Source organism: Seriola lalandi, unplaced genomic scaffold (genome assembly GCF_002814215.2).
Source record: "Seriola lalandi dorsalis isolate HSWRI2012SDOR001 ecotype SW California unplaced genomic scaffold, Sedor1 jcf7180002054893, whole genome shotgun sequence".
In the NCBI taxonomy this organism is placed as follows: Eukaryota; Metazoa; Chordata; class Actinopteri; order Carangiformes; family Carangidae; genus Seriola; species Seriola lalandi.
Genome location: NW_019525445.1, coordinates 206,645 through 229,104, shown reverse-complemented (window position 1 = coordinate 229,104; position 22,460 = coordinate 206,645). Strand labels below are relative to the sequence as shown.

The window sequence follows — 22,460 nt, the reverse complement described above, 5'->3', positions numbered from 1 at the left end:
TGGGATACAGACACGCTGATGAGGCCGGGTAAAACTTTATGGATGTTTTGACGTCTAGCAGGCAACCGAGACATGAACAGGTTATCCCCATGACTGACTCTCTGTCTTTGTCAGAGGCCTTCTCAGCCAAATAAAGTTTCTTCGAGAGAGGAAGGTGCTTTGCACCTGAACCTGCACTGTGCCATCTCACCTGTGGGCGGTTCCTGTGTGTTTATAAAGGGGGAGGTTCAACTGTTTAACAGGAGGGACTCACGAGCACTAACACGCACATGAGCACGTACTGACATGCACGCGCTAGCATACCAAAACAAAGCACAGACAAACTCAGATTACAGCACACACAGGTGTGTGACTTCGTACTCTGCTCGGGATGCCATTACTCCACTATATCTTTGCATAGAAAATAGGTGCTTGCTGCTATATTATTATTGTATTATTGTATTGTTGTATTGTATTGTTTTGTACATTAAATGCAAAAGTAAAGAATTTGGCCACATTGTTTCACCAAGTGCAGGAACATGATTTTACCACTAGATGGCGATGATGCTTCAGAATTGTGATGCTGCTGTTGGTTTCTTTAAAACAGAGAAACAATTAAACAACAGTAGACAAGGTTTCTTGATAAAGTAATCATTTACTCCAACATGTGTGTATTTGTTCATATCTCTGTGATGAGCAGGGAAAGCAGACATGGGCATTTATCCTCAAATGATTCTGCTAAGAGGGGTGCAAAGGCTAATTTCCAAGACATTTGTGTAACCACAAAATATAACAAGATAAAGTGCAAAAGGCAAATATGGAAAAAAATACATATAATGGTTAAAAACGAATAGTTTCACATTGCAATAACAAACATTTACTCATTGGTTTCAGGAACAGTGTCATACTCAATATATCTCCCTAATGGTTTAAATACACATCACAAGATGTGAGATGCTTCTCTCACTATTAATGATAATTTAAGGTAATAATTTCTTTACTTTAGTTTTTCATTGTACAGTGACAAATATGTAAAAGGGAATAAAATCAGTGGGTGTAAATAGGAAGTCTTGTCTGTAACTCTGAACTCACAGTGTTGATGAACCACACTCTCCCTTTGCTTTGCACGTCTATGAAGTAATCACATTTTCACTTTCTGCAGCCCAGTGCAAATGTAAACACACATGCAAACTCACACAAACATATAGATTTCATGTTCATAGAGATCCACATTAATACTGTACTGGTACATCAAGTCTGTCGTATTTACAGTGGTTGGACACAGCACCGTGCTGCCTGGACTTGCAAAAGATTCCTCTTTTTCTTTAGATAAGAGGAGGGAGGAATGTGTCAGAGTCTGTCCTCTGTCCTCCTTCTCTTCTTCCTCTTCTCAGTGCCACTTTTTCTTGCTCTTCATCTGTTTCTTCCTTTACACGTCTTCCTGTCACAGCTCAGTTTTTTTCTCCCCATCAATCCATCTGTCGATCCGTTCACGTTCAGTCTAGGTCCCCTTCTTTGACTCCCACTCCTGGAAACCATGAGACAGCATTAGGTGAGGCAAATATTTCTCTCTGTGCTTGTCTCACACACACACTCACACGCACATGCACACGTACATACACACTGTACCTTTGCTTTCTGCATGACGCTCCCCTTGGAGGAGGCGTAAAGAGACGGAGGGCGTTTACGAAGCTCAGATGCTGAGTTCACTGGCACAGTCTCATTGTAAACCTTTTCAACTTTACTGCCCTGTGCCTGCACACGAAAACACATTGACAGACCAACACACATACAAACATAAATGTCAGATAGTTTTCACTCAAGTAAAAAGCAGTGAACATATGATACAGTATAATATACTGAGATATGGCAAAGAAATCTAGTGACGTGACACAGACTCAGTCTCTCCGTTAACTGCCTACCTTGACACTGATCTTGGTGTCAGTGGGCGGACCCATTTCTCCTCTAGCCAAAGATTTCTTCAGGTTTTCTTTGACTTCTGTCAGTCGGAGCTCTAGCTCCACCCTCTCCTCCTCCTTCTGTTTACACAGCGTCTCCAGCTCAGCTAACCGCTGTTCCACACCCTTACCTGCACATAAAACACACACACACTTACAGTTACTACTGCAACGAAGCTGGAGTCTAAACAGTACTGTGTGTGTGTGTGCGTGTGATTTGCCCCTGACCTGTGCAACTCTTCATCCCCTCCTTCACCTCCTTCTTCTCCCTGCGGAGAGAAATCAGTGCATTTCTGAGCTCCTCCTTTTGCTTCTCCAGCTCCTCCTTCTGTGTCAGGTACCGCCTGGCATCCTCCTCTGCTCGCGTCTTGCCATACCGCCCATACTGATTTACATCTAGAAAAGAAAAGCACAATATAGATAGACAGAGCAATGATGAGCGAGAATGTCGGTCATTCAGCTGCAGGTTCTACCATGTAATTTTCATAAAGCCTGTCTCATCAAATATGAAAAGAGACTCACTGGAGGCATGTCTCTTAATGGCGGCCTGCTGTTCAGTTTTTTCAGAGTCCCTGCTGGAGAATGAGGCGTGGCGTCTCACCTGGCCCGCTCTGCTCTCAACATCCCCATCCTACAGGATACAGGAATATCTCACCATTGACATAATTTAAATTTTTATGCATCGATATGTTTATTTTTTAAACTGAAACTGTACTGCAGATACCATTTTGTGTGTGTGTGTAATGTAAGCTTTTAGCCTATGTTGTATCTTCAACATACACTGCAAAATGTAAACATGTGCAATAGTAGAATAGAAGCACAAATTATCATTGCACTGTGATGGACAAAAACATTATTCTCTTTCTGAATTTTTTTCCCTCAACCTCTGATGCCTGAAACCCCACGAGGAGATGCACTGGGGTACCAGTGAAGCTCAACACAACATGCAACTAAATGTGAAGTTAAAAATTGGGGCTGTCTAATATTTAGAAAATAGTTATGTCACAAACTTAACCTAAGTTCATAAATCTGCAACTGAACATGACAGGAAGAAGAAAGACCAGAGAAGCCTTGGAAAACTTGAAGCTTCTCCACATTTGGCAGATTTTCTCTGTTGTCACTGGTTCACAAGATGTTTCCTCACCTCAACACTTTCATAGACTTCATCGTAAGTTCTGGAGTCTGTCGAGGCACTGCTGGAGGAAGCAGCCGTGGTAGTGGCCCACCTGATGGGAAAAAGAGGCAGAGACGGATGTATTTCAGGATAAAAGCTATAATAAGAGACAGAAAACTCTAGATAAACACACACAGAAACACACAAACAGATACTGTAGGAAGTGACTCACAGGAAGGAGTGTCTGGCAGCGTGCCGTATGTCTGTGAGTGTGTCCACATCGATGTAATCGTAGTGCAGCTCTTCAGGCAAAGTGACGTTCCCGGTCTCTGCAAACAACACACCAAGCCAGCGGCCAAGATCCTTCGAGCAGCTGGCCTGATGGAAACAGACATACAAGGCTGCTTGGTTTCCAGAAAAATGAAGGCGTGTTTTCCCTGTGCACATGTCAATGTCATGGAAAACAATCTGCCTGAAATCCATCGTACCTCTAAAGCTGCCAGTTCGTTGCCTCCCTGCAGGATGCGGAAGGAGAAGGGATGTTTGGGGCCGGGGCCGCCTGGCACCACCTCTGCCCCTTTGAGTGGCACCACAATGACTGGCGGCCGCTGGTCTCCAGGGTCCTTCTGCAGGTACAGGCTTCCTTCTCGCACCACACACCAACGCTCCTTCCAAGAGCCGCTCAGACACACACTGAGGTAGCCTATAGAAAACGAGAGGGAGAGAATGTGAAAGTGATTAAAAGACAAAAAGACGGAAAGTATGTTTAGTGACTAGAATCAGTTTATATTCAAGTCATTTGGTCAAAAATGGCAGCTAATATAACTTATTTAATTTTTATTTCGACCTTGAATGTCTTCTTTTGTAGCTCATACATTACATGAAAATACTTTGGACAACAACTGTATCTATTGTGTCTATTTCATGGATCTCCGGTAGAATTTAAAGGACCAGTGTGTGAGATTTAGTGGCATCTAGTGGTGAAGTTGCAGATTGCAAGTGAATACCCTGCGTAGACACAAAGGGATCATTCTAAGCTAACAAAAACACAACGACTCCTAGTTTCAGGTGATTATAGACTGATGAAAACATTATTATGAATATTATCTTCCATTTCTGCTAATAGATCCACCTAAATCGTGCACACTGGTCCTTTAAAATAAAGTTCCAAGGGTATGAATACACAGTGCATGAAGCTGTGTTATTTATTTGAAGATTGGAAATAAAACATTATTTATTGAAAACAATTTTGGTCTACCCTAAAAATATTTCATCTATGATAATTTATATCTTTACTCTTTACTGTAATTGTTTCACATTTTGACATTTGAATGTTAATTTTTCTTTATTTTATTATCGTTGGTTTTATGATGTACAATACAAATCTTAATTATGAAACATGGACTAATTGTACAGCATCATATAAGTTGGTCATATGGTTATAAGATTTAGCCTACTTGGCTTTTCTTAAAGGCATCCACTTGTACTTATCCTTCACTTTTAATTAGTCTATTACTCAGCCAAACACCCACCAACTCATCAACCAGCCAATCAACCAAATAGCTACTCTAATAGGTTGTTTTCCTCACCACAGCGTGGGTTGTCATGGTTACCAGAAGATGAGGGAGGCTCTCCCGGTAAAGGTGGTTTCCGTTTGGAGAAAGTGATGATCCGATTGATTTTCTTCCCTGCTGCTCGGCTCATCGACCCGGTCAGCTCTGAGAACGCTCCGCGCTTCCCCCGGCCTGAAATCAAACACACCGTTGTCAGACTGCGCTCGAGCCAGAGATGTGGTCATAGAGTTAAGGAGCACTTAATATACAGCAGCTGAAAGCAGAATCCTCATCACTGAAGGATCTTACTGTATTTGTGTTACATCAGCAGTGTCAATAATACTTTCTAATTCAAAAATCACATATTTCATCAATTACATTAAAGTAAAAACGTGTAATGAGAACTGGACAAGAATTTGTTCTTGTACAACAACTCATTTTCCACCAAGTCAGGACTAACTGTACTTTTAGACATTTTCACATATTGCGTTTCATTTCAGAGATTTCTTTTATTTATTCAGCCAAACCCTACAGTGTGTTTGCGTGTTCGCGTCGAATGTACCAGGTGCTGCAGCGCTCTGCCCAGCTTACTTCCTATGATGTCAGTGGGACACAATTGCAGGAAGAGGACAGGAAGGATGTCATATCTGCTCTGCGCCTCACTTCCTGTCTCTCCCTCTCTCTCATGTCCCTTTAGGTTCAGAGGCCTTCGCTCAGTAAACAGGTTGTAGTATTACTGAAACAATATGACTGTGTTTGACCTATATTCTGACCCAACATCATGGATCCGCTGGTTTATCCTTCCTGATTTTGTGGGTAGATAAACAATAATAGTGCCTGTGCTTTTGATCACACACTTGAAATGGTGTGTGTGTTTGTGTGTGTGTGTGTGTATACATGCCTTTCTATGTTTGTGTGGACTAATTTTAGTTCAAAAGCATCATAGCGGGGACATTTCTGCATTGTGAGGACATTTTGGCTGTCAAATGGTTTACAATATAATTAAATTTAGATTAGAGTAAAGGAAGGGGATTAAGTTGTGATGGTAAAGGTCAGGGGCTAGGGAATGCGTTATCAACAACTGTCCACACAATTACAAAAAGAGTAGCGTGTGTGTGTGTGTGTGTGTGTGTGTGTGTGTTTGCGTGGGTGTTTGTACTTGTGGGGACTTGTGTTCGAGACCTGAGAGTGAGGACCTTTTTGGAGAGTGAGGACATTTAGCTAGTGTAACTCAATACAGTTCAACAGCACCACAAACTCCGGTTTCAAAAAACATCAGAATCAATGCAGCTGAACCATGCATTCTTCTTCTTTGTCAAAACCTGGTCTCCACACAATCCAAAATACAACTCGAGACATTTGGGTGTCTTATGCTAGTATAAATTAATTAAGCCTCAAGCGGAGATGAGGGGCAGGCTATAAAATACTGGTAAGCTGACTTCTTTCTAAGTCAACACCCCCAGATTCCTTTCATTTGTTGTCAGCTCCAACCAATGTTTATTGTTATTTATCAGATTTCACACAGCTCCCTCTGGAGTCACAAAGGACTTTATACAACCTTTTCACCTACACAGTAATATTGCCAGCTAGTGTCAGTTATGGTCAACTCACTTTTCAAACACATTTTTTTTAAATTTGCATTTTAATGATGCTATTAAATTTTAAAAAGAAACTAAAGCTTTATTTATGTGTTAAAGACAGGAAAATGAAAAAAGTTTCATTTTATATTCCTGTGTCCCAGTGTTAATTGATACATGCTAAATATGTGTAAATAATATATAAATAATAAATAAATGAAATACATTTTGAACATTTTGATTTAGATTTGTGTTGACTAGCTAACCCTGCCCATTATACAAAACTACACTTGACTGTTAGTTTGTGTCAGAGGTGTGTGTTTGGATTTCCAAAGAATGGGGTTGAGGTCTTCACCCTCCTCCTCCTGATCTAACAAGGTGGGTGAGGGAGGTGTAGATGAATCTCTTGCAGAGCTACGCAGGCCTTTGGGCGGCCCAAACAAATCTGAAGGATTTAATTTAAATCTCTTTCCAAACCCCACTCACATATTGGTGTTTCACTCAGAAATACTTCACAAACAACATAAAGGTGCTTACACCAAGATTCAGTCGCAAAGAATCATACAAACACCCAAACATAACATTATAATATAACCCAAATATGACTACTGACTTAATCAACAATATAATGTTGTACGTCTTAAGTGATAATCACTGATACTGTACATGTAAGATTTGTGAGCTGTATCCAAAGTAAAATCATTACAATTAAATCAATAGAGGCTTATTAACTTAAACCTACTGAGTGAGTCAGTGGTGTCCCGTCCTGGTACATGTGCAGTAGACTGATTGTCTGCTGTTGGCCCGCTGTCTGAGTCTGATGCCTGCCGCTCAGACTGCAGCACCTGGCAAAGAAAAAGTAGAGACCGTTATTACTCCGGCTTCCCGTAAAATATGAGGAGAGGAGAGGAGACACATTCATCCTCCCTGTTTTAACAAAGTATTCTGTCCTTTAACTGAGCAAAATCATGTCAAGAAAAATGACACAGCAGCTGCCTTGGTCTACAGATTATATACTTTTAAAACTAGTCTGCCAATATAGGGTGTAACTGCCATGTCACCGTGCATTCAGCTCTGTGGCTCTGCAGCTGTGTGCCAAGACCTTGTTGAGGGTATGAAGCTCTTTGAACACTAGCCAGCTCAGCAACCGCAATAATGTCACCTCACTCACTGCTTGTAAACTAGAAGCCAAAGGAACAGTTGTGTCATGTGTGGGCTGAAAGAAATGATGTCAGCAATGTTAGAATTTAAAAACTAGGATTTACAGTAGATTCAGAGTGAAGTGCACCTCAATACATGAAGATGTAGACATTACAGTAAAGTAAAACTCAGACATAGGGAGAGACAACTGTTTAACTGGCACAAAGAGCCCCGACAGAAAATTCAAGAAATTCATGACTGCTTTATGGGTGAATCCTATGACTCCTATGACTCAAAGACATATGCAAAAACACAAACCTTGTCAAGCTCCAACTTCCTCTGTATAATGGGAGAAGTGGATCCATCTGGTCCTTCAGTCTTGCTACATTGGCTGCCAACATCTTGCACCACCTGGACCCAGAAAAGGAAAACCTTCACTTCCTGACACAGCCATGTGTTCCCCCACTCTTGTCTGTCCCAGCATATAGTGAATAAAGGTACCTTGAGCCACCGCTGGGCCTGCTCTTTGCTCTGAACAGCCAGGACTAGGGCTTCGCCTCCAGGCAAAGAGAAACGCAGCTCATGTCTCTTTTTCTTGCCCTCCTTAGGGACATAGATGACGTTGCACAGATTCAGGGGGAGCTCCGTGTGGGGAGTGCTCTCTTTGATGCTCTTATAACACTGGAAAATAGAGATAGTGAGATTGAGGTATAGTTACATAACCACGAGTGTGTACTTTGATACTGTATATCATTTTGATGCAATTACACTTTGGTACTAGTGAGTGAAATCGTTCGAAAGATTGCCATATTAGAAGAAAAAAACTTTTTACTTGACATAAATGAAAGCTACGTCATTATAACCACTAGAGTAACTTTGATGGAGCATTTGTAACATTTACACTCAACATGTAAAAGCCCAAATCCAACACCCCATTCCTCCTGACAGTGTAGTTAGGTATAGCTTACAATTGAAAACTAAAACAAGTCTATGATTATTCTTGTGATACTAGTACAAGATATTTAAAAAATAGGAATTTCCTCTCATTCATTGCAATCATTTTGCAATATGTACAGTATATACATATTTGATGTATATTAGTACTGTTTGTGTCTGAAGAAGATTGATTGAAATGTTCCATAGCAACAGTAAATGACAAGCACTGTGGAAGTGAATAACGTGATGTCTCCTGATTGGTCCAACACCTGTTTTTTTGGATGTTTGCTCTTTTTTCTCAGACATTTGACACTACATATTACTGGAAATACATCGAAGCCTCTGCTTGTAGTTCTATCATATCATAAATAGCTTTATCTATTTACCTGCAGTTTATTGTCTCGCACGACGACCAGCTGTTTCGTCCATTGGCCAAAGCGTTTCTTTCGCAGCAGGAAGGCGCAGATGCGGCAATCTCTAACTGGTCCGTCTGAGCTCTCCTCATTCGTCCATCTCTGAGGTTGGTCCCGCCCCTTTGCCTCCTCATCCTCTTCCTCGTAAGACTCATAGGAACTGCTCAGCGCATCTGAGTCATTGTCTGACCACCAAAAGTAAAATGCATGATTAATTCACCAAACATCCACAGACAGTTTGTGATTGAGTTCACTCATGGAATCCACCTACTAGAACATGCGTGTGTTTACGGTTGTAAAGTTGAACTGCTACTATGAGTAAGTGTGAGACAGGGTAGACTCACAGGAGTTTTTGGGAGGACCGTTGATCCTGGTGGTGGGGTAGTTATTGTCTGCATCTTCATAGTAAGCGTCCTCCACTGAGTTCATGGAAGCTACAGGAGAGAAGAGCCGAGATGAGATTTAAAGAGAAATGAGTTTGCAAATCTGTGATTTTGAGTGTGTGTTTGTGTGTGTACAGTACTGACTGTGGATATTGGTGGTAAAGTACTGAGGGGTGGATCCGGGATCCAGAGGAACAGCCTCCTCATAGTAGTCATCGGGAAGGGGGGTGGTTGGCAGAGGAGGGGGCGTGTCGGTAGGTGTCTGAAGGTTAAACCATAACTTTAGTTACAAGGACAATAAAGGCAGGTGGACAGTCAGTTAAATACTGCAGGTGACTCACAGATTTATTGGGATGAGTTTTCTCCTCTTCCTCTTTGTGCTCTTTCTGCTCCACTGGAGATGCACTGAGCATGTGCAAGTCACAGTCTGGTGGGACAAAGGATTCATGTTATCAGACGTGTAACTGTGCTTTAAATAAAAGTAGCATTTTCCTGTCTGACAAGAATGACCTATCATAACCTCCAACCAGTTGTGTAAATGTACATGAAAAAGAGGCTGAGTAATTTAACAAACTTTTGCTAGGCTTCACAGAATGAGCAGGCCCATTTCACTATAGCATGGCCAACAGTTAAATATACAGTATCTTATAACAGATGTTTATTAGCTCATTATCTACATCTCGTGGTATGATAATTGTAAATATACAATAATGATCATTTCCACATAAGACCTCATAACACTGAACTGGCTTGAAGGCAGTTTTAGGGTGAACTCACCAAAATCCTCAAACAGAGACTCTACAAAGCTTGTGCCGTTGCCATAGAGACAGCTGTTCATGTAGACGTCTGATCCATTGACTGTGGAAAAGATAGATTAGGGATTAGAAATAGGATCAGAGTTAGAGCGAGGATTGTGGTCTATGCTGAGGCGAGAAGAGTCAGGATTACCAGACGCAGCGAACAGGCTCTAGGTGAGTATCAGTACTGAGCTATCTGCATTTTTAAACCAGACAACAAGGGAGTGCAGCTTGTAAATATTCAATGCCAAAAGCCATAAAATACATGTGAAAGTTTGCTAAACCTCCCAGACTTTGTGGAAGTTTTGGCAGAAATCAATCCCTCAAGTTTTTTTTCAGTAAAAGCTCAACTGATGTAAAAATCTGTAGAGTAGTAAACCATGGGGATGTCTTTTCTCCTTTCTTTGACCTCCTCTCATTATCCTCTTTAACCTTAACATTTCATTATCCTCTTACATCAATCCTTTTATCCTCTCCAACACCCTGCATTCTCAGAGATAAACCGGGATCTTACTGTAAACACCTGAGTAAGATCTCATGTCGTGGAGACTGCATTTGTTGCATGTCTCCAAACTACAATCACTGCCCCGTATCTTATGCATTGTTGTGCAGTTGCAGTCTGTTTAGCTAATAACAGGAAGGTTGCGCCATTGCGAAAAGACATGGGCCACATAAAAAAAGAAATGCTCCATTCGTGTCTAAATAAACACTGTTATAGTGACTTTGAACAAATTCCCCAACTGAAATGTTTCGGCTGAACTGCTGCCAGTCTCAAACTGGATTAATGCGAAGCAGGATGCAGATGAAACACCACAAGCATGCTCAGTCAAGTTCCCCTGGATAAATGAAAATCACCAATCTTATTTATAGTCCTGCCTCTAATTTATATTTCCCTGTATGTAATAAGATTTTTAACCTTTGTTCGTGTTTTCTTCCTGTTAAAAGAGATATTGTGCCTTTGATGTGTCGACTCTACAGCGGCTTGACATTAACTGCCTGTAACTTACTGATGTGAGGAGACTCAGAAAGAATTAACAATAACAATGAGTTTGATAAAAGTAATTTAATGTTTTGGGTCCAGTGCAGTTGAACAATGTTTTTGGAAGCTATGCTAACTGTAAAAACATCAGCAGGAACCCAACTGGCACAAAACTGTTAGTATTATGGAAACAAACAAAAAAAAAAGATAATAATGATGATGATGTTGTACCTGACAGCTGCAGTGAGTCCAGGATGTTGCGTATGGAGGCCATCTTTTCAGCGGTTGCAGGACTGACCGTCTCGTGGTCGAGCATCTTCAGCAGAGAACCCAACTCATTTACAAGTCGCTCCATCACCACTGGAAACCACACAAAACACAAGCAAACATAAGATTTGGGTTTGCGGAACTACTTTATAATACTCTTTGGTATCAAGCACCATCAGGTCAGTATGGGAAAGCACACAGCGAAAACACTTAGCATGCCTAAAATGCGTACGCTATTACACCGAGTGCATCAAATATCAATTTAACGCATGTATGCAAAGGCCACGCAGAGCAAAACTGGCAGTTAGAGAGGGGCATGAAGTCAGTTTGTAACTCAGTCCACCGCCTGTTGCAACAGCTGAGAGAGAGAGGAGATATTTAGCATCCGAACATATCGGCCTATTCATTGTTTCCGCCTCCGAGTCAGCCTTTTTGTGTGCTGTGAGTTTTCTGTGTCTTTGTCTCGGCACCACCACAGATCAAATCCTACTTTGAGTTATATTCAGGATATTTTGAACTTTCTTTGAAAAAATAATTGTTTTCATGTTTAACTCTGACATCCTGTACTTCTGTGTGTGTGTGTGTGTGCGTCTCTGTGTGTGTTTTGTTGACCTTGACATTGTTCCAAACAGCCTGACACACTCTCACACATCCTGCCAGCTCAGAGCCGACAGAGAGGAGGGGTGGGGGAGTCAGAGAGAAAAGAAGGTGAGGAGGAGGAGGAGGAGGAGGAGGAGGAGAGGGTCAGCACGTTTCCTTCCATAAAGGAAATGGAGCCAAAGTAAAGAAGGAAATCTGTAGTTCCAATAGAGATAGGAGGATGTGGTTACCAAACTGCCCTTGGTCCATTTAAGTGCTCACTCATTCATAACAGAAGTTTGAGAGATGTTTGGCGGCGTCTGAGCTTTTCTCCTGTGGTGCAGTGGTGTCATTGACTGATATTGACCTTTAAACTACTGATATGATAAATTATTATTCATGCCGGTGAATAGGTGGAGTGGATCAAATTAATAGCTCTAAAATAACCTAAAATAAGTTCATTTCAGTTTGGCTTCCTGTGGAAAGTTTTATTGTCCCATGACATGACATGAGTAGCTTTTCCAACTCTTCCATCATTTTAGGCTTTAAAATTGTCAAATTTACGATGTCATTTCCCCCAAAATACAAAAAAGTTGACAGGGAGTTCAAGGACAGGAAGTTGCTGGAACCTACAAATGTGTCACAGAGTTGAGACACTGTGCTGTCCATTGAGAAAGTTATCCACTTCCTTTATAAATCTTCTCCAGGAATCATTTGGGGGGAAAAAAATTTTATATATATTTTTTATATTTTATTTTCAGTTGGAAGAATTATTTTATATATGTCATGTCTAAACTGACCAATCTGTCTGCGGTGGCCCGCTAGATGTTAAAATGAATGTAATAAAACAAAAACAAAACATAAAGTTTCTATTAGCAGGTTTACAAATACCTGCTGAATTATGAAATGCATAACCTGCAATTTGTGAGGAAAGAACTGATACAAAGGTGAAGTTTAAAAACAATTAAAACTCTCTCATACAGAGTGAAGACAGAGACAGTGAGAGAAAAGCCCTCACTCTCCCATAAGCCTCTTCCGCCGCCCACCCGGTCTGACAATACTCTATTGTCCCCACGAGGGCCAAAATTAGACGACCACAATGGTCCGCAAGACCAGAGCAAACAATACAATGTCAGAAACTCCAACGAAAAAACAAAACAGGAACTAACACACACACACACACACACACACACACACAGCTTGCAAGGGGCGTGGTGCGACACAGCTGCATCGCCTCGATCCACGGGCAATCAGGGTTAAAGGATATATCTCCAGCAGCTGTGTGTGTGTGTGTGTGTGTGTGTGTGTGTATGAGCGCACCATTTCTCAGCCAGCAGCTGTGGTTTCCTGTCTTAGCTGTCGACAGAAGCTCCTCTCCACTCCTTCCTGGTCTCAACTCTCCCCTTCATCCACCTCTTCCTCCCACTTTCCCCTCTCTCTCTCTCTCTCTCTCTCTTTTTCCATCTCTCTCCATCCCTCTGTTTCTCCTTCTGTCCTAACATCCTCTGTCGTCCTAAACTCCCCTTCCATCTCTTGTTCACACTTTTCCCTCCTTATGTTTTGTCACCATCCTCAGTTTATTCACCATCTTTTAAAAAGTTTCTCAGCTGATTGCAGCTCAAATCACAGATCTGTTGTACCTCTTCACTTCTCATTTCTCGAGCTAAAAAAAGACAACAAAGATTAAGTGCAGTCGATCAGCGTAAACAAAGCCGGTAATAAGCTGGTGGAGTTGGGCCTTTGGTCTATTTTCTGTTACTTGAAGTCTAACTTTACACAGTCAAGGCCATCAGTGCATTTACCGTCTATCTCTCTTTCTCTCTCTCATTCTCTTGGGGGACCGGAGGGTTCAGAGGCTGAGAATCAGCTGTTCTGGAGGCTTGTGGTCGGTCTCACCCACAGAGGGATCTTTGTAACCCCCCATTCCACACACACACGCACACACACACACACACACACACACACACACACACACACACACACACACACATGGCACAAATTTCCTCTTCAAATCCATTTTCTTTTCTCTGATGGACACAGACATTCGCTTACACACTGAAACTATTAATTTGTACTTACTCAGTACAAAACATACAGTCCACAAGAGTACTTTATAAAAATGTATTGTGTGTGTATTGTGTGTGTGTGTGTGTGTTTTTACATGCATTTTTGTGTGTTTCCGCAGACAGGCTTCCTGAAGAAGGTCAGTCATGAGACCGGAGCCATGCGACTCTCATTTGAACTGATTTAGCGTGTTTGGTTGCAGCTCAGAACAAAACAACTACTGCTCAGCGCATCTGCTGTTTATCTCACCACATAATGCTGCTTATGAGAAGCAGGGTGACGGGGAAAAGATACGTTACTCCTCTTAATCTGAGGCTCTCACTCCCATCCATTACACATCTTACCCGTCAGACACACCAATCCAAGGCTCACCTCCTCCTTGACTTGCTTCTCCCATCCAAACTATGCCTCTTAGTTACAAACATATCAGGACTAAGGAGAAATATACAAGTGCATTGGATTGACTCGCTTGTTGTTTCCATGAATTGTGATGCCTGAGGCCTGAGGCCCGCTCAAGATGTACTTTTCATGCCTTTTTCATGTTAAGAGAATTTGAATTGTATTTTGCACTATAGCATGCATCCTCTTCCTGCCTCCCCCACACTCCCCTCCCATAGGCTGAGGTCCCTCCAGATCCCACATTTCTCCCCTCCACTCCTTCATTTCTCTCCCGCCCTCCTCCCTCTCTGATCTTTTCTTTTTAACTCCTTTTCCTCGTCTCGCCTCTCCAGACACCCATCCTCTTCAGACAGAGGTCAGAGTTCACGTGTTGGCGGCCCCAGCAGCTCCCTCTAAGACAAAAGTCTGCTTCAGAGATCCAGCATCCCCCTAATTCATATTTTCGTGAAAACAGTGGATGGTGTCACTGCTCGCCCGGGGTTAGCATTCAGTCAGACACTTTAAAAAGTCCCCTCAAAATAAGCAGGCTGGCAAGAGCTTTAAAAAGAAACAGCTGGGGAAAGAAGTCGTGGAATTTTCTATTTTTCACATTCTTTCAGTATCTTATCACTTTCCTCAGACAGTAAATGGTGAGGAGACACAGGAAACAGAGAGGCATGAGACTGGCTCACACACTGTGGCACAACAGGAGTTTAAGTTCAAACTGTTCAGACTGCTGTGGTTCTGTGGTTTCACCAGGTAAGCAGTCACAGGTGAGGAGCCATTGAGCCACTATAGAGACCATGGGACGGACAGAGAACAATGAGATGTATGTAGAGAATCCCCTTCCTTCCAGTTGAAGGAAAAATTTGACATATTGCTTTCCTAACGAGAGTCAGATGAGAAGATTAATACCACTCATGTCTGTCTGCTAAATACTCCAGCAGCTGGCTAACTTAGCTTAGCACAAACACTTGAAACGGGGGAAACAGTTAGTACACATAACAACACAACATATCTCCTTTGTTTAATTCATACAAAAATCTAAAAAGTCTAAATATGACAAATCATGATAATTAGGACAATGCTAGCTGTTTATCTCTGCTTCCAGTCTTTATGCTAAGCTAAGCGCCATCTTGCAGTAGCTTATTGTATTATCATTGTAACACTTTAACACTCTGCAATAAAGCATGTAATAATTTTCCCTTCAAACCAACATTAAAAGATGTTTTTGACATTAGCCTTAAATCAAATGGGTCAAAGGTCATGTCAAGTGTCGCTCAAAAAACTCTGCAGCTCTGTAAATCTTTTAGACAATAGTTGAGGAGTTTGAGGAAATGCACATATTTGCTGTCTTGCCGAGAGTTAAATGAAAAGATTGAAACCACTCTCGTGTCTGTGCTGTAAATATGAAGCTGGAGCGAGAAGACTGTTTAGTTAGCTTAGCATAAAGACTGGAGTCAGGCAAATAGCTAGCCTGGCTCTGTCCAGCTCAGTAAAAAAAAAACCTGCCTTCCAACACCTCTAATTAAAACAAAATAACTTGTTGTTTCATTGGTACAAAAAAAAAAAACAGAGTTTAAAAACAACCAGTTGTGGTTTTACATCAGGTTATGTGCTGGATTATTAAGTGCTGGACTTAATTTTAAGTGGTATGTCATTTATATGATTAGGTCTTAAAAAGCTGAAATTGATCATTTTTCTTTTGATTGATTAATTGTGCACTGAACCAATTAGAAAAGCACCAATTTAACTTTGTTACTGTAAACTGTCATTATCATCTCGCTCTCCCACACATGCCTACACACAAACACTATTATACTAGGGTTGTTTTTTGTGATGTTGTTTCCTGGGACCTGGACAAAACACAACACAGTGTTTTTCCTGTTTTTTAGAAGAGTGTTATCACCACATCAGCTTAGCTCCTTCCTACAACACGACAACAGGCATGACATGTACGGACCCGCTACTTTGGATGTCTGCAGTAGATCAACAGTAACAGCTGAATATGACTTTTAACTATGTGACAGAAACTAAAACAGTGGAAATGTTTAGTTTACGGAGGCAATGTTATTTTAATGTGTGAAATATCACTTAAAATTGGAAAGAAGGGGGGGGGGAGTCACTGGTAGAAGAGGAGAAGGAAAAGGGAAGAGGAAGGAAAGGGAACCATGGTCGAGGTCAAGGCTTGTGACAGTTGTTAAACACAGAGTAATGATAAAGGTCTTTACTATTATCAACTGTATCAATTGTTTAAATACAGTTATAGTTCAACAGAGGAATTTTTTTTTCAAACTTCCACTGAAGACTGTAGGAAAAACTTGTTCTATCTCTGTCATATCGAAAACCATTTTATAACTTTAATTCCATTACATTTCTGCAATTCGTTGCAGCAGTTACGAGCCCTCCATTATCAATTAATTCACAATGAGCATATTTTCTTTTAGAGTGAACAGCTGCACAAGTGTTTATACTGTATGAGCTGCTTGTGTTTCATAGGCCTGTTTTGCATTGACATTTTAACATGTCTGATTCATTGTCACACTGTCATTGTTTACTGAGACACTTGAATAAAGCAGCCATCGTTAAGGTTATTACTAACACCTGTGATTTTCCTGCTATGAAAAGAAAACGCCTGTTGACAATCCCTGGTAATGAGTAGATGCTCTAACAGGACACTCACAGTGCGGTCATTTAGTGGTAAACACTTAAAAAATCCAGTTAGTGTAATAAATATTATTATCTTTATCACCATCAACATCATGGCATTATTATTATAATTGTTGTAAGCTGTATGAGAGATGTCCCCACTACTGTTCATTAAAATAGTGTGGAGGAGATCTTGGGTTGCATTTATACTCTGACCTACAACAGTGTCAGCAGTTTTAACTGAGATTTGTTTCTAATATTAGCACGAGCTGTTTCTTTTACCTCCATTTATCCTTCTATTTAAAGGACTTGACATCATTTTTGCGGAAATTCATACCATGCCTAAATAATTGGCTCATTAGACCAATTAACTGCAGGCAACGTGATTGGCTGTTTTAATGAAGCATGAATGAATGTTTTCCCTCTAATTCCGTTTCATTGTTTCTTTCAACATAATCACATGTGATCCCTCTGTTTGACACTGTTTCAGTTTTAAGCCACTGCTTCATCACCTGGTGTCACATTCAATGCAGCTTCCTGTTTCCAATAAGTTGCCTGAAGGCGACGGAACAGAGCGTCCATTCAGCTGCCGCCGCTGCTGCTTCTCTTCCAGCGGCGCCGCTTCCAACAGGGCACTTCTCTGTTGGTATCAGATTGCATCACTCTACCTGAGCGAGGATACCTCCTCCTCCATCCACTCACAGCGCGCCAACCGGCGTGAAGGTGTATGACATCATTCTCCCGTTACTCCAGCAGTCCACCGGGAGTTTACCATGTTCAGATAAACTGAGTGATGGACCTTCCCTTCACATTTCCTTCCTTTGTCATTTTTACTGATAAGTCAAGTAAAAACAAAAAAATACAGTATCTCTTTTGTTTTAAATGATACTGTGTCGCCTTTGTTGTTGTGAGTTTGAAGTGGCAACAACAGTGATGAATATTAAGTGCGTCTTTTGTGAAGCGCTTTTGTGACCATATCCATTAGGCTTCTTCTCAAAGTTACTACACGCTTACTGTAGTTCTTTGTCGTGAATACACATGAACATATGTGATAAAGAGAGGCTGTTACTCACCACTCTGGCGTTTGGTGTCCATGTCAGATGTGCTACAGCGGCTCACCCTGAGTATTTCCAGTAATAATCCTTTAGAAGTGTCATTTAAAAGTTACGGTTGTTCACATGTGAGACGTGTCCGCCACAGGCACAGCGGAGCTCCGTGAGCCTCTGAGCCGACAACTGAGTCAGAGTGGCCGCTACAGTTTATAGTTTGACTCGGCAGCCGCTGCTTCATCTCCCCGGGCCTCGCTGGGTCCTAGCGCCAGTCACCACTATTTTACTAAATACTTGGTTCACCACACATTTTCGTGGTATGACTCGTAAAGAGACACATGTTGAGGCCACATTGGTCCCATTTGAGGAGATGTAACCCCAATATGTTGTTTGTTTGTGTTTCCATGACTTTTCTGCCAGTGGTGGAATAAACATGAGGTACTTCAGAGTATTTCCATTTCATGTAACTTTACAGGGGAGGGGAGATATTATACTTTTTACTCCATTACACTTGTTTGACAGCTTTATTTGCTATTACAAATTCAAATTTTACATGTAAAACATATGAACTCATAAAAATGTGATGTATTGTTATAGATATACAACCCAACAGCATATACAGAAATATAAATGATCTCCACCTGGTCCAACAACAGTAAAATCACACCTAAAACAATGATGTGGTAATAATGATGAAACATGATTATATAATAATATAATTTTTCTACACAGTATACTTTTAATTTTGAGTCCTTTGCTAATATTACGTAGCCTACTATTACTAACATTTTGAATGCAATACATTTACTTGTAATGGAGCTTTTAGCATTGCTACTTTTATTTAAGTCAAACAGAATACACACTTCTTCCACCATGATGACTGCCGACAGTTATTCCAGGTGTGGATGTGTTTTGGGTATAAAGTCTATGACAGTGGTTCCTGACCCAAGGGTCGGGGACCCCACCAGGGGTTGAATGATTAACAGAAGAGTAAAACATATCTCTGCTACACAAAATCATGTTTCATCCAGACTTTATATTGTTGCCATTTTTTATGTGAGTTACTGGATTATTTTGCCTCCATAGGATTAGGAAAATATCACTTTTTGGTTGAACTGGTGACAACTTGTCATGAGGAGTCAAAATTAGACTTTTTTTAAAGGGCTCATACGCCATAAAGGTCGGGGACCTCTATACATTTGAATCATTATAGCAAAGTTAACACATCAGTTAATTTCTTGGTTTGTATTCCTGCCATGACTGCCATTATAAGAATTTATCAGATTGTCAGATTTATCAGATCTGCTCTGAACATAAGGTAACAGTAACAAACTATCACGAGATAATTCATTAATTTATTTCTAGTGAACTACTGCAAATTACATCACATTACAAATAACCACAAAATCAAATACTTCTGGATATTCTTGGGATTTGGACTTGAATCCTTGTAAACACCCACTGACCCATAAACCCAAAAGTCTGAGACAAATACGCCTGTTCACCATTCAAACCATCATCATGTACATTCATGAAAACTAATAAATAACAAGGAGAATCAATAATAAAAAATAGTGGCATTTAAATCATTTATTTAGAAGTTGTAGTGACAGACACGGGGTATTAAATTATAAATGTTAGTCCAGTAATTCAAAAATGAGTTAGTTTGTAGACTTAACGTTCCAGACACAGTTAATGTGGTAAATGTGATTGTTTCAGACCTGTAAGCACAAACAAACACACACACACACACACACACACACACACACACACACACACACTCCACATGGTTTCAGTCCCCACAGTAGAGAGCGAGCACCACTCCTCCATCTATTACGCTCAGTTACAACACTCCTGCACCTTCTGTGTCTATTAAATCCATCTCAGCTCAGGCGGATCTCTCACACCTGTTTCATCACAAACACAAATCCTTTCTTCACACTTTCCTTTTGTGAGACTCCTCAAATCTTTCTTCAGTTTCCTTTGTGAGTGTTTCCATTTGCATCTTTCTTTGTTTATCCTCTTCGCACATTCCTTCCCTTGTTCCTTCTTCCTTTTCTCCATCCTTCCTTTCTTCCTTCACCTCTTCCTATTTCATTCCCTCACTTCACTAATGTTTTCTTCTTCTCTATTCAGAGGGCTTCCATGGAAATCTTTTATTAGTCATTTTCAAACACACACGCACGCACATACTTTTCTGTCTGAATTCATCGTAATCCAGCAGATGAAATTCTGAGCTTCTTCATGAGAGCAGCTGCAAGTATGAACTTTTTTTAAAATAAAATAAGCGAAGGACAATAACTTATTTTAAAGAGTGTATAGTACTAAAACCTGATTTCTAAACCTAACACGTCTCTGAGCTCACAGTCATGACACAGGTCATTCACATTAAACCTTACAACCACATCATGTTTCAATAAAACCACTTCAGTGAACTGTAGAGTCTGTTCATGTCATAGAAATTAACTCCAACCATATGGCTTCAAATATCAAAATCAAACACATGCCAGCAATTAAAAAAAAAGAAGAAAACCTTTGGTTTTCAGTATTAGCACATTATAAAAACACCATGTGTACATCATGCTCAGTGACCTTCACACTATGCTGGTCTACCTGTCTTGTCAGCTTATGAGCCACAGATGATAGTGTTTTGGTGTTTGTGACTTATACTGGATCCTTTTAGCCTTCAACAACATGCCAGTCTGTCTTAAAACAAGCCCATTTCCTAAACTGCCTCCCTCACTTTATGCAGTTTGGCTCAGAGTGGCAGACCAGATGCTCATGTAAACACACCGCCACCTGCTGGTAGTAGCAGGCAACTCGTCCCTCTACTCCTCAATTTCTCTGTCTGTTTCAGCTCCTGTGTGACTTATCTGCTGTGCCTGGAAGTCTTCACTCTCTCCTTCCTCTAATTTACCCATTTTGGCCGGTACTGCTGAAGAGCTCCAAGCACACACCGGTTTAAGGTTTCCAAGAGCAGGAGGCCTGTGGTGGGTCCAACAGTTCTGCTCTCGCCACCTCAAGGGAAGAGAGACTTTTTCCATTTCAGCCAGTTCCTCTTCCACTGAGAGGAACAAGTCAGTCTGGGGTCAGCGGGCCTTTCTGGAGACTACTTTTCAAAGCACACACTTGGCAGTAGACCTGCACCGGGTCAGACTGTCCTCGTCGTGACGCCATTCTCTCAAAAGAGTCGGACCTGTTTCTTAAGTTCGTTCTTTTTCCACTGAGCAAGACGGTCGAAGGCAGACATGGACATGCCAAAGACTCTGTAGAACTCCTCCGGTGAGAGGTGACGCTGTGAGGAGAGAAGAGCAAGTCAAAATATGTTTTCTTTATATTTTCATACAGCTTAGAGGAAAAAAAAACATTGGCAGGGAACATTCGACCATTCTTGGTTACCCTCCTTCTTTTCTTCACTTCTTTAGCGTCTTTGAACGGTCAAAAAGTTCTCTGTGTACCACTTTTGTACTGTGGGCTAGACTGAACATCACAGCCTACAGGGGCTACAAGAACCATTTGGCTTTTAGTCATATCTGTGTTTTCATTAAATCCCAAGTGTCTTGATGTGTTGAGGAACAGCCGTGACTGCGGTAGATTTAAAACAAGAGTCAGGTTGTGTTAGCAGTTTACCTCCAGTCTGGCTCGGTCCACGTCGCCAGGGAGACGCTGCTGCCCTCTGACGGACACCACTAGGGCTTCATATGGGTAGATCTAACAAAGAGAGACACAGTATTACTGATAAATGTCTGTCTGTCACCGACAATATTAACATTTACAACCGGATCTCCACAGCGTGGTTATAAAGAAACTGTAGATCAAGCTGTGTTCAGATGCTCCTTCAAGGGACTCTTACTGATGATGTCATTCAAAAAAATTTTCTACTGAGGAAGTTTGTTTGCTGAATGTTGTTTAAAACATTATCCGAATGAAACAATTAAAATAACCCCAATAAATCCACTCTGGTTTAACTATTTCATCGCCATGAAGACAGACAGAGTTTTTGTTTGTGTCACCCTCTAATGGCCAAATGCAGTGATTACAACAATGACAAGGGCTAAAAAAAAATTGTTCAACTCTCCCCTCTATTGTTACTGTAGATATAAAAAAAAGAAATTCCATAAAGGAAGAGAAAAAAAATATTTTTATGGCTCTTGTTTTTCTTATTCAAAGAGTTTCTTATCTCAAGTGATGAAGTTCTAAGATTACATAAAAAGAGCTTTAATGAAAAAGAAACTTTAAATGAAATAAATAAAGCAGAACTAGACTTTTCTGAAGAAATTGCGGTGGGATTGCTGGCTTTCAGGAAAAGCTGGAGCTAAACACTTTTCTTAAATGAACCCTACACAATGACGTGTTGAAACAGTGCAGCGACGAGATTTCCCTGAGAAACCAAAGAGAGGATTTTTTTCCTTTAGACTAAAGGCGTCAGATGAACCCTGTGTGTACAATTACCCTTTCCTTTTTTTCCCTGTGCTGATAAAATGAGCCAGTCTGCTTCACAAACTTTCACTGGGTCAAGTGGGTGTTACTGAGTGAGATGGATTCACCGTTCAACATGAACCTTAAACAGGAAACACATCATCCTTATCTTTTATCCACTGATTCATTCCCCAGCTCAGTCACAGTTCACCAGCTTTGGTGGGGG

The 22,460-nt window shown here is 40.9% G+C and overlaps 2 protein-coding genes across 2 annotated transcripts in view; both read right to left on the bottom strand.

Annotated features, from left to right (window-relative positions):
* Nucleotides 1-614: 614 nt before the first annotated feature.
* Nucleotides 615-18,015, bottom strand: LOC111672146 (actin filament-associated protein 1-like 1). Its single transcript, XM_023429472.2, has 19 exons — nucleotides 17,840-18,015; nucleotides 11,061-11,189; nucleotides 9,831-9,911; nucleotides 9,395-9,480; nucleotides 9,198-9,315; nucleotides 9,015-9,104; nucleotides 8,644-8,855; nucleotides 7,823-8,002; nucleotides 7,640-7,732; nucleotides 6,924-7,026; nucleotides 4,641-4,796; nucleotides 3,540-3,754; nucleotides 3,284-3,429; nucleotides 3,082-3,163; nucleotides 2,460-2,568; nucleotides 2,166-2,333; nucleotides 1,902-2,068; nucleotides 1,609-1,734; nucleotides 615-1,507 (listed from the first exon to the last, which is right to left on the bottom strand). Exons 1-19 carry the CDS (start codon nucleotides 17,859-17,861, stop codon nucleotides 1,481-1,483), a joined length of 2,310 nt encoding a protein of 769 aa, XP_023285240.1. The 5' UTR covers nucleotides 17,862-18,015; the 3' UTR covers nucleotides 615-1,480.
* A 1,375-nt stretch (nucleotides 18,016-19,390) lies between these two features.
* The window catches only part of LOC111672141 (actin-binding LIM protein 3-like), a 41,769-nt gene continuing 38,699 nt past the window's right edge, over nucleotides 19,391-22,460 (bottom strand). The window contains exons 22-23 of the mRNA XM_023429463.2: nucleotides 21,446-21,526; nucleotides 19,391-21,110 (exon numbers count right to left, since the gene is read on the bottom strand). Of these exons, the coding sequence (XP_023285231.1) occupies nucleotides 20,997-21,110; nucleotides 21,446-21,526 (195 nt within the window). The 3' untranslated portion in view covers nucleotides 19,391-20,996. The remainder of the gene's footprint in view (nucleotides 21,111-21,445; nucleotides 21,527-22,460) is intronic.